Source organism: Polistes canadensis, unplaced genomic scaffold (genome assembly GCF_001313835.1).
Source record: "Polistes canadensis isolate GaletaPanama2010 unplaced genomic scaffold, ASM131383v1 scaffold_90, whole genome shotgun sequence".
NCBI lineage: Eukaryota > Metazoa > Arthropoda > Insecta > Hymenoptera > Vespidae > Polistes > Polistes canadensis.
In genome coordinates, this window is record NW_014569637.1 from 40,844 (window position 1) to 54,148 (window position 13,305).

A 13,305-nucleotide genomic window follows, 5' to 3' on the forward strand; every position below is an offset into this window, starting at 1 on the left:
AATTTTTTTTTTTGTTATGAAGAAAAATATATAAATGAAAATATAGAGAAAAATCGAAAATTCATTCATTCGGGCAAAGAAAATAAATGATTTCATCTTGCTTTGGATATCGTTGATACTTGAGAAATATATCAAAGAATTGCATTTTGTATAATATCTTTTCATATATCTACAACAATTTTGTATTTCAATCAATATTAAAATAATCATATATTATTACAGATTATTCATTCATATGGATCGTAAATAAATGCAAAAGGTTTATTAGATGAAAGACGAATAATATCTCGTCTTTGTTTTTTAATTTGTTTAATTAATTTGTTATAGATAAATTATTCAAAATGTATCTTTGTGTATGCGCATATTTGCAAAAAAATCTTTAAACTACCATAGAAGTGTGGTACGGAAAATATATATATATCTATATATAAAAAATAATTTTTTTTAATTTTGTTTTAGTAATTTTAACGTTTCATTCTTCATTTTGTATAAACAATTGTACGTAAATTCGATTAAATTTTCCTTTTGATTTTTCTCAAAATGATCAATCACTTCCGTTAGTTAAACGATAATCTGCACTTATGCGAATTTCTTTCTTATTTTTTTTTTTTTTCTCTAATATAATGTATTAAATATTGTAATAAATAATTCAGTTGCATCAAGTATCAGTTTGTGAAAAAATCATTCCTGCAGGTGTCACTGTACTATGGGCCTTCGTGATCCATGGCTGATGGCGCATAAAAAATGATGATGGTATCAAGTATAAAGGAAAATTAGGGGGTTAATATAATACTAATGATCAATAAATGATAATAATTCTTGATAAGAGTACAAGTAGTTGAAAAAATTAGAAATTCAGCGAGACATGCCGGGCACTATCAGGCAGAGAAGACTTTTCACGCATGCATTGGGATGTATCTCTATCTTTACTTTGTTTTTCATTTTTTTTTCTTTTTTTTTTTGCTTTATATGTATATAAATTTTATATCTTAATTTGAAATTAACAATTCTTTTTTTTTTTTGTTTCTTTTTATTAGAAATGCATGTTTCTTTTTTGTTTCTTTTTGTTTTTTTTTTTTTCTATTTTGAAATGAAATTACTTGAAAAATCTTATTTTTTTTTTTTTAGAGAATAAATTGAAATATTGATAAACTTGTATTCTGTTAAATCACGACACACGCAAAAGGGATACCATTAGTGGATTATTCGTAAACGCAAATGAAAGAAGAAAAAGAAAACAAACAAGGGAAGGAAGAAGTTAAGAAAAATTATTCATTTTCCAAAAGAATAAAACGTTGTGTTTACGTGAGGTGGCTGGTGGTGGTGGTAAGGAGGCGGGGGAGGGTGGAATAAAAAATATCAAAGTGAAGGAAAAAAATAAAAGAAGAAAGTAAACTGAAATTGCGATAAAACTTGTGGATTTTGATAGACAGGGGATAAACAAGAGATTGGAATATCTTTGATAAACAATGATAAGGAATATTTTTCAAAGATTTAGGATTGGAATTTCGTGGGATGGACGAATGAGGGATTAATTCATCGAAATTGGAATTATCCATCGGTTTTGCGTTGACGAATTAAAATCAAAAAATACAAAGAAAAGAAAAATTCAAAAATTCGATAAAACTTTCAATTATTTTCTCTTTGTTTCTATTTTTCTCTTTTTTTTTTTGTATTATAATACTACGATATGATAATATATATAATATATACAATATAATAGATCGATCCCGATAACAAAGATAGAAGAAGAAGAAAGAATATCCTTCAAAAAAAAAAAAGAAAAAGATAAAAAAAAAAAACTAGAACAAACTTTGTGCCAACTTAGAACTTTAAACATTATATACCAGACCCTGACACGATATTCATATTGATTTCTTTTTTTTTTTCTTTTTTGTAGATTAAATACATGTTCCATTTTTCAATTATTTCGAGATAAAGTATAGACAATTTGTAATGATTAATTTTTTTTCTGCCCCCCCTCCTCCTCCTTCCCTACATCCATTCAAAAATAACAATAATAAATAAACAAACAAACTTGAAACCAAAGGAATAAAATCTAATATATACTTTGATTGGCCTATATTAATAATCAATTGCATAATTAATATCACCTGAAAATATACAATTCGAATTGTTGAGAAATACAAGGTGGAGTATTCGAAAGTGGGTTAAAAAGATATGAAAAATTGTGAGGGGGTTGAAATGGGAGACAACGGGGCCTAGGGGTAGGGGGTTGTTTGTTTGTTGGTGAGAAGTTAAAAAAGTTAAACGCGAAGGACTCTTAATCTTTTTAATCTGATCGATAAGGACAATTGAAAAATAAATCTAAACTGCTATTGCTGTTGCTGATGTTGTTGTTGTAACTACTACTACTATTACTATTACTATTACTACTACTAATACTACTACTACTATTATTATTATTATTTTTACTGGGCTAGTTGCTATTACAAATTTCTATGATTCTTTATTCGCTTTTTAATGATATTTTTTCCCCATTTTAGCCTTGGGGCGTATCCAAGGAGCTAGTCAGCAGCCTGTACTGGCTGCCGGAGGACACTTATTGATTTACGGGAAGCAATTGCTCAGGAAGAACTCCTTCGGAGCATAACACTAAACATCCTTCGAAGTTTCTCTCTTTTTCTTCTTTTTTTTTTTTCTCTTTTTCTTCCACTATTCTCTCTATTCTTTCTCATTCGGACAACAAATGCTATGCTATCGATAGAATATAATTATCCTGTTACGACGGATCGCGCGAGTATACCCGAAAAAGAAAAATAGAAAAAGTAATCTAAAAACTGAAACTAAAAATGAATAGAATAAAAAACGAAAAAAAAAAAAGAAAATGATAGAAACACCGATGAAAAGTATTACACGTGTTAACGACGACAATTCGGTTTTTTTCCAAATTTTTATCGATGATAAAAATGGGGGGTTGGGGGAGGAGGGAAGGGCCGGGTGGTTTAAACAAAAAGTAGTAAATCGCGAAAATAAATGTTCGATAGAAACTATACGCGTGACCCGAGTGTTTTGTTGGGAAATTTATATTTTATTTTATTTTTTACTTTTTTTCCTTTTTTTTTTTTTATTACCGCGTTAACATTTTATATTTTATTTTATATTATTATTGTTATTATTATTATTATTTTAGAGAGGTATTTTTTTTTTTATTTAACTATCGTGTTTCTTTTTTTCTGTATTTTTTTTTTTTTTGTTTGTTTTCCTTTTTCCAATTTTTCAAACGAAAAACCCGAATACCCCATCCTGTCATAACGAAGACAAGCGCTTGGTGGCACCTGTGCCAACATCGCGTTTTCGAAGCGCATCATGTTTCGACATTTCCTTCTCATTGATCACCGTTCGACAATAGGGAACACGACAAGAGTCTCGTTGAGTTCTCTACTCTCTCCTCTCTCTCATTCATTTCTCTCTTCATGAAGCTTCATTTACTAAACGTACTTTCTCAAACAGATAAGATAAACGTATTGTACAATGTTCCAGGATTCAATGCGTTAACCTTAATGTATAGTCTGGTCGTTGTACGGAAAACAAAAACTATATTCATTAACTATTACCTATTCTAAATTCTCCCTTAACATTAAAAAAAAAAGAAATAAATTAAACAAAATAAAAAAATATCACATTTCTAACGTGAAAATAAATATGGAAGATAAATAATAATAGTATCCAAAAAGAAAAAAAAAAAATACGGAAGAATCATCGTAAGATGAAAAAAAATATTTGACCTTTAAGGTATGAACAAACCCTATTGGGATATTAAATCGTAAAGGTTAGAGTTAGTAGTCCTCGAATGTTCGAGTACGAAGTACTCTCGTCTTCTTTCCCGTAGCCTCTTTTAACGCAAGACCGTTAGGAATAGAATGGGTTAAGGATGAGAAAAAGGGAGATAGGGTTGGAGGAAAAGAACAAGAAGAAAAAGAAGAAGAAGAAGAAAGTACGATAGGTAAATAGGTAACTGGTGGTTAGGTGGAAAGTCAATGTGAAGAGAGAGGGTTGGTAGAAAACAAGGGCATGTTGGCTTACAGTTGAAGTGGTAGAGATAAGAGAAAAAAGAATGAAGGAGTGAAAAAGAGAGAGAGAGAGAGAGAGAACGAACGTGTGAAAATGGGGTAAAGGGGAAGGGATGGTAGATCGCGTTAGGGTGGGTTCGAGTCTCGAAGGGTCGAGTACCCAGGAAGATAGCGTTTAAGTGTAAAAGAGGAAGTGGAATTTCGAATAATTGGCTATGACAGAATATTGGGATGGTGGAATTGCGGACGCTGGTGGTGCGTGTGTTCGTTTTGGCGGGCATTAACTAGAGTCTTAAATGAAAGTGAGTACATCATACGTCATGTCACCATAGCCCACGGTCGTCATCGTGACAACGGCCCACCAGAACGCGTCCGGAATGGACTTGAAGAATGAATTCTCGGAGCCGGCCTCCGCGAAGTATACCGCCGATGAAAATAGCACCACACCTGCAATGCAAGGAAGAAAACACCGGTTCAGTGGGTTTATTGCCCCCGGTGGCTCTGTACCTCATGTCCCCGTAGCCCACGGTCGTCATCGTGACCACCGCCCACCAGAACGCGTCCGGTATCGATTTGAACTGGCTGTTGTGCTTGCCCACCTCCGCAAAGTACACCGCCGATGAGAAGAGCACCACACCTGAAAGGCAGACAAGAGGAAGGCATGGTTCAAGTGGTGTGTGTTTTTATCACCGTTCAATTCTAAACGCGTCTCTTGGTACAATGTGCATCATCTTTGGTAGAAGTCAGTCAGTCAGTTTTCTTCTCATTTTTATCCTCTCCATTATTTATTTATTCTTCTTATCCAGTGGTATCGGTCCCCCATCATGAGAGATGATACCCCATCATCACATCAGCCCACCCACGCAACGAATCATCATTATCATCTTTCCTTTGTTTTTTTCGGATCATCGGTCTTCAGGTATTTTCATCCAATTCCTAGAGTATCCTTCTTCTTTTCCTTTTGATATGTATGTATGTATGCATACGTTGTTACGTGATACATAAATAATCGCCTTTTTACGATTTATACGAGAATCATATTTTTCGATTTTTCCTTCGAATCTAGAAACGTATTAACGTTAGGAATTGACGACAAACCTTTTTGTCAATTAGGTAGGAGATCCATCCACATTTAGCCCAACATCTTAACAATATCCTAAGATTTATGTTATCCCTTTATATTCCGATAAATGGTCCTCCAAGTAATAGATATAAATCTCGATTGTATATATTATATACATAGATCTTTTCCGATGACAGACACACACAGACAGACAGACGTAATAATAATAATAAAACTCATATAAAAATCGTATGAAATAATTGTAAATAATTAATAAATGAATATAATAAATGTTAAACTTACCGATAAAAAGGAAAAAGATGAGAAGACCGAGTTCCCTCATAGAGGCCTTCAGAGTACGGCCAAGTATCTGGAGGCCTTTACTGTGCCTGGACAGCTTGAATATCCGGAACACCCTGACGAGCCTGATGACTCGTAAAATCGCCAGGGACATTGCTTGATTCGTGCTCTTGTCCTGAGGGCTAACCGGTGCCTTTGGTAGATTAAGTGTGTCTTCTTCCTCGGCCACTACTGTGGCGAGGGTGATGAAGTAAGGAATGATCGCGATGATGTCGATGATGTTCATTACGTCACGGAAGAAGTTAAATTTATTTGGGCAGGCGAGGAAGCGCACGGACAACTCGAACGTGAACCAGATGATACAAATAGTCTCTATTAGGAAGAATGGGTCCGTTATGTCCGGCACTTCGTCCTCCTCGATCTTCGTGCCGTTCGTCGTCGTGTTAAAGACCTTATAATGCTTAAATTCTGGCAGGGTCTCTAGGCAGAAGATTACGATCGAGAGAAGAATCACGAACACGGATATTATGGCGACAACCCGGGCTCCCTGCGAGCTCTCCGGGTACTCGAACAACAACCAGACCTTCTTCTGGAACTCGTGCGACGGCAGCGGCTTCTCCTCTTCTTTAATGAAGCCCTCGTCCTCCCTGTTTAATTATAATATTTGTCTCTTTAATTATCTTTAATATTTGTTATCTTTATTACACGATTTTATCGATAGACACATTACGTTTCATTCAAAGATTAAACATTTTATCAACGTTGATTTATGATACTGTTTAAACGATGGCAAAAGATCATCGACAAAAACGAAATGTTACCTATAATTGTATATACTTATAATGTTTTTTTTTAGTAATGATTTGAAATTTTTCCTTCTTACAATACATTCATTTTTTTTCTATCTGAAGTACCGGTACCAAGTTTTTTCTTCTCTTTTTTTTTTTTTTTTTATATAAAAATAATAAACTATCGAAACACTTTTCAGTTCTTTCTGCGTCGAATTGTTTATTTTAGATAATTATATTCAAATATCGTTTAATATAAATTTTGTTATGCGCCACAGGGGGAACTAGTTTAAAATGAAATATAATTTATTTGACACGTGATCGTGTATTATATAAAGTTAAACAAACAAATGTAATTATACAAACGAAGACTGTAATATGTAAAATGAAATTGTAAAAATTTCATATAATTTAATACAAAGTTTATAGAGTGATTATTTTCCTAAAGTTTCATATTCGTTTTTGACATATTAAAAATACTGGTAAAAAATAAAACCGTGTGTTATACTACTTCTATCAATCAATAATATAGAATCCATGGATTAATAATTATTTGTTTTAAAAATTGTTGATCTTAACGAGTATGGAATATTCATTATTACGATACCCTTTCGTTTTTTTTTCTTAAAAATTTGAATAAAATTAATTTCAATTAAAAATAAATATAACTTATAAACAAGATCTTACGTATTTCATTCGAAAATATAATTTCCACAAAATATTCTTTATTTAAATTTGAAAAAAAAAACTGGTGTGTGTACTAAAAGGTTATACTTCTTTAACATACCAAAAAGAATATAACCTCAAAAATAATTTCAATTTTCCCGCGCATCGTAAATATCGGACAACTTCGTGGTGTCGAATTTTCGGTCGCATCTAACTTGACTTTCCAAAACGCGCCAAAAGTAGTATAACTTCAAAAATATAATTATGAGACAAACGTGTGTTTGAAATTTCGATCAAAGTAAAACGTATACGCGAAAAACAATTAATATGGGAACCAATAAATCTTGAAAACGATCAATCCTTCAGAGTATCCCATTAATAACATTTTATTTTGAATACCTTAAAGTATATTTAGTACGACAAAATTCGTACGTAAAAGCACGTTTACGTTTGTCCCATATTTATTTCCACGAGTCACACTCGTGATATATTAATCTTCGTTTTAAAATTATTATCACGTGTCAGACACAAAAATCTATGGCAAGAAATTAAAAGAAAAAGAAAAAAATAAAATCAATTGAAAAAAATATACATTAGATGTTATTATTACTTTCTCAAAAGATAAATCGTACCTGAATTTGTTGGTGGCAAGTTCGCCCAATTCGTAAAATTTGATTTCCTCGGAGAACACATCGAGGGGAACGTTGACTGGCCGGCGAAGTCGACCACCACTTTGATAATAATAAAGTATCGCATCGAAGGAAGGCCGGTTCCGGTCGAAGAAATATTCGTTGCGAAGCGGATCGAAATATCGAAGCCGCCTTGCCGGATCGCCAAGCAGCGTGTCCGGGAATTGGTTTAGCGTGCGTAGTTGTGTCTCAAACCGTAATCCACTCACCTGTCCAAGACAAAGTCGTATAATATTCTTTTTTCTTTTTTTTTTATCATCAATCAAACATACATTTTCCAAAGATTTTTCATTAATTTTTAAAACATAATATATATCAATAGATTTATTCGATTGTCTACGAAAACACAATGTCAAACGAATTTAAAACAAGTAATATAATATTACAAAGTTGTTATGTATATTTCATATACAATTTCGTGTAATATATAGATCGATTGTGTTGCATAATTAACGTGTCAATGATTAACCCCCTTTGAGATACGAAATTTTCTCACTTTGCAGAGAAATTTGATTTCTTTATAAAATTGCATCAGGTTTTAATTTCATTTTGATTAATAAAGTAATATATACAAATTGAAACTGTTTGTTACAGGGTAGAATTGAAATGATCCCAACGTGTACATTTATCCATAAAAAAAGGTAGAACGATACTTTTAATATTACACTATCTCAAAGAGTTAAATACCTTACGTTTTTCAATTCGATATATCGTAATAATAATAATAATAAACGATAAGAATATAATAAAAATTCTAAAGTAATGATAGAGTTTTGAATCTATTATTTTTTCTTTCTTTACCACTGAAAACATGTGGATAATTTGTAAGGTATCATTTAGTGTCAATTGTCAGGCCCCAAGCGATTTTGAAAAACGATCGAACAGATAACTGTAATTGGCGCAATGCAGTCGTGTCATCCACGAGGACAGATAATTCCGTTCACACAATACGACCTTGGTACTATATTGCCCCTGATTCCAAGACGAACTTGGATGCTTGCCAAATACGGTCTGTAGGTCACTTCGTGTGTCTTGAGATAATCTTCTTTAACAAAAAAGAAACTGAGGTGCTCGCCGACGACCGGTGTGTTGTTACAAAAGGTATGATTACTTTCTTTTTTTTTTTTTTTATTTTCTACTCTACCCTTTAAACTCTTACCTACCTACCCCCAACCCCCCAACCCCCCGTCATGTGTTGTGAAACACTCTTATCGTCAAGTAGGCTTCGGGAACTATTCCAATTGAAATCGAATCTATCCGCCTGATATTTAAATTTACGAACAGGTGACGTACTTCTATGATATTTGTGATTATTCGAAGGAAAAAAAAAAAAAAGAAGAAGAAATGAAAACTAAAAAAGGTGTTATAATCGATCGTATCCTTCGTAAAATATTCTTTCTATGATTTATCTTTTTCCTTTTTTCGTTCTTTTCTTATCTTTTTTTTTCCTTTCCTACTTAACGTTAATTTTCTACATGAATAATTCAAAAGTAAATGTATATATTTACTATCTAACTAATTTGAATATACGATTACTGAAATATTTGTTTCTATTAATTCATTTGTGTGTTACTAGAGATCCATGTACGGATCGTTCATGCAAATACCCCATACGTATGAGCGACTGACTCATATATAATATAAGGGTTTTACACCATGCGATGATTAAAATACGTACGAACAAATTTATTATTATCTGTGATTACTCAACACACGCACACAAAAAGGAAAAGAAAAAAGAAAGAAAAAAGAATATATATATATATATATATCCTTAGTTAATTTTGTTTTCAACAAAAATATTTAACATTAATATTTCAATTTGAAAAAATAAAATTATTATAAAAAAGTTAAAAAATAATTTTTACTTTCTATTAAATAGATTAACCCTTTGCACTCGAAATATTTTATGTTATACGATGATTAATGCAAAAAGTGTACTTTAAGAGTGCAAAGGGTTCACTTGGATTTGAAATTATTGTATTTTATAAAATTCTTTTTTATATATCGATCGAATGTTAAAGAAAAAAGATGAAAATATATATATATATGGGTGTTACTCACGTTGATGACGACCCTCTCACAAAAGTCATGATCGTGCGGTATGGGCTCGAAGTGCGTGACGCCTGTGTATTGGGTGTGAGGGTTCGGCCCATCCTCGTCCTGGCTGCTGAGTTTCGGCAGCGATCTAAAAAGAGAAAGATCACGAAACATCGTTAAATTAATCTCATTCGAATCATATTGAATACAATTTTTCATTGAACGACGTGTGATCTCATATATTGTATTAAATTATGAATGTTGATATAAAAACAGAATGTCTCGTAACTTTGTGTTACATAAAAAAAAAAAAAGCAGAAAATGATTCTACGTGAAAATTGATAATCGATTAAGTCAAATAAAATTTGTTCATAAGAGGCTTCGATTTTTTAAGAAAAATAATAAGCTTAGAAATCTTATGCGAGTGCACGTGTATATTCAATTGGGAAAATCAGGTTTGAGAAGAGTAAACTTTTTGTTAATGTTAATACAATAAATTTTCTTGTCCAAAATGTTTTCATTAACATTGTTTGTCGTTAATGTTTTCACGTATTACTATTGATCATTTTTATGGAATAATTAGTTAGTAAATATTCCAAAAAAATAATTATCCTATTAAAAATGATAACTTTTTAAAAATCTCTCATTAGTGACTTGTGAACATAAACGATATTAAGTATCACAATATTACTAAAATATTTAAGAATAAGATAATCAAATTAATTGAAAAACTTAATCGACTTTTTAAACCTATTTTTTTATTTATAAAAACAAAACTTTTCTCTACGAACAAATTAGATTTCTATATTTTCGACTTACGTTTAATTTGTTTCATGTAGAATCGTTTATCTGTTAAATTTATATCACCAGTTACAAGAAACCCTGTATATATATATATAAATATATATACGTGAGTGTGTATGAGTGAGTGTGCGCATGTAGATAAATTACTGTAAATATATATATATATTTAGGTATATTATAGGCACGTTCTTAAATCGCAACCCAAGATGCATCTGCGATCTACGTGATAACTAAATATTTAGGTACACTATAAAACGACTACAGCATATTAGCGTATAATTATAATCCTTTCGTTCTAATACTAATCAACGAATCTACGCAACATTTCACTTTTCAGATTCGAATTGATCAAATCTCTAAAACGATATATATATATATGATGTAACACTATACGTGTATGATTGATCGATGATCATTCTTCAAAACGATCATCCATATATACGGATACACATATGTGGGAAATTTCGATAGCAGTTTTACGCTCGAACGGAATCGAGATGACTATCTTTAGGCAGTATGCCAATAATCATTTCACGATGATTCAGAACGTTTCCTTTCGTTCCTTCTCTTGGTTACCAATTAAACACAAATTACAATACGACATTTTCGTTTTTTTCTTCTTCTTTTTATTTTTATTTGTTTGTTTGATCTTATCATATATCTAATCATTCTAATATTATTATATTTTCATCTTATAGATTAATTTTTCTCGCGATTATGGGGTGGGGGGGGGGGGGTAAGGGGGGTAAAAGAATGTCTCATTCGTTGAGATTGAAAATAATTGGTATAATTTAGAAATGAAGAAAAGTTTAAAGACTAAAAAAAAAAAAAGAAAGAAATATATGAATTTGAAAATAACAGAAAAGAACCTTGAAGATTCATAGTAAAAAAAATCTTTCGAAAAGAGAGTCTCGAAAGAACCTTGAAAGTTAGAAAGGATCACCACCTTGCCCTGAGAGACCTCTCAACATACACACAGACACAGACACACACACACACACAAATATATTCAAAGAGTTACTAAATCGTTTAGAAGCGTGAAAAATGTTGCAAAGCCACGTGCCTTGAAAAGAATGTGTTTCTTTAACAACATTTTTCAACATATCTTTCTACTTTAGGAATATGCTACCTAACGAGTTTTTTTAAAAAAAAAAACAAAAAACAAAAAACGAAAAAGAAAAGAAGAAAAATAAATTTCAAAGTAACTCGAAGACCCCCGATATTTTTTTTGTTGCTGAAGATTATTTTGGTGTTCTTACGTTTCAATGAAAGAACTTTCAACGATCTAAGTAGAAAATAACATATCGAAAATATCTAGTATAGGTACTCGTCCAATCTTTAAATAACTTCTGATCGATATAACAAGTGTTTTTCAACGATTTCTTGAATTAACTAACCCCCAAAAAAATAAAACCAAGTAATATACTATATACAACCCTTATATACAATTAATACGTATATCCAAATATTTCTTCTTCATTATTTTTTCTTAATAATTATTTTTGAAATATATAATATATTTAATAATAATATTTTATGGCCCAATCTAATAAAACATTTGTTAAGTATATATATTTAATACAAAATCTTCCCATTTATAATAATAATATCAATATAAATATTACAAAACACATATATATTTTATTACAAATGTGAAACAATGTGAGAGACAAAATTACAAAATCAACGTTTTCAGAATTTACGTAAGTTATATTTTCGAGATTAATGTAAATCATGAGTTTAGCGGAGCAAAAGGGTGTCATAGTCATCTTTCCCTAAGGTGAAGTATAGCAAAGAGTAAAAGCGGAACATAGCTGGGATAAAAATAAAAATAAGAAGAGAAAAGAAGAGAAAAGAAAAGAAAAGGAAAGAAAAGAAAAGAAAAGGAAAGAAAAGAACAGTAAAGTAAAGTAAAGCAAAGCAAAGGAAAGAAAGAAAGAAAGAAAGAAAGAAAGAAAAAGTAGAGGGATGCCTGGGAAAAAGCGTAGCGGGGGTGGGTGGGGGAGAGGGGGTAACACTTTGCCCCGCCCACCGCGGACAAACGAGGGTGTTCCGGGTCGATTCGACTCTGTCGAGTCGTCTTTCCACCCTCCAACCCCGTCTTTTCTAGTATCTCACCCTTAACCAACCCTTACTCTCTCTCTCTCTCTCTCTTTACTACCCTCTTCTTTTCATCCCTCGTACCATTTCCTTTTCCTTCCTCCTCCTCCTCCACCCTTCTACCCCTAGTTCCGTGAATTTCTTTCCAAGTAACGTCGCGAATTGCTTTTCTCGCGAATCCTTGCGGCTAAGGCGTTAGATAGATAAAGAAAAAAAAATATGAGGGAAGGGTGGGTGGGAGGGTGGTTTAGTTAAGAGAAAGAAAGAAAGAAAGAAAGAATATTAGCAAGAAAAACGCAACGATTCTAGGAAGAAAATGGTCGCAAAAGGCATCCAGTTTAAACAACAAAGGGATCATCTACTGGCAGATGAATCTTTTTTCTTTTTCTTTTTCTTTTTTTTTGTTCTTTACCCCTCACTCACCCACTCCCCCGCCCCCGTCACCGTTACCGTCATCGTTACCGCCTCCAACGATAGCAATATACCCCAAACGAACCTTTCACTCTACTTTATCTTCTCCATGAAGGAATTGTCAAGAAAAGAAGGAAGAAAAAAAGAAAGGGGGGAAATAAACGGGGGAAGAGTAGTCGGCCTCATTTTCCTTTCAATCGTTACAAATTGTTCTTCCTTATTGTCGAACGTTAAATATATATATATAAAAAAGAAAAATGGTATAACGTTTGTTATCAAAATGATCCATAAGTATGATCGTAGGAATAATATATAAGAAAATTTAATAGCACGATTAAAGAGATATATTATAATCATAATTCAGAAGATTATTTTTTGTTTACTTTATATTTATTTTTTTTATTAGATTA

General features: G+C 31.9%; 1 protein-coding gene across 8 annotated transcripts in view; it reads right to left on the reverse strand.

Annotated features, from left to right (window-relative positions):
• Positions 1-13,305, reverse strand: part of LOC106787017 (potassium voltage-gated channel protein Shaker) — a 165,785-nt gene that overhangs the window by 2,819 nt on the left and 149,661 nt on the right. For 6 of the 8 annotated variants that reach the window (XM_014748990.1, XM_014748995.1, XM_014748996.1 and 3 more), the window contains 4 exons: positions 9,605-9,728; positions 7,484-7,749; positions 5,401-6,044; positions 4,352-4,481 (listed from right to left, as the gene is read on the reverse strand). In XM_014748990.1, the coding sequence (XP_014604476.1) occupies positions 4,352-4,481; positions 5,401-6,044; positions 7,484-7,749; positions 9,605-9,728 (1,164 nt within the window). Of the gene's footprint in view, positions 1-4,344; positions 4,482-4,541; positions 4,672-5,400; positions 6,045-7,483; positions 7,750-9,604; positions 9,729-13,305 lie in introns of all 8 variants that reach the window. The other 2 variants (XR_001381727.1, XM_014748991.1) reach the window with 2 other exon arrangements.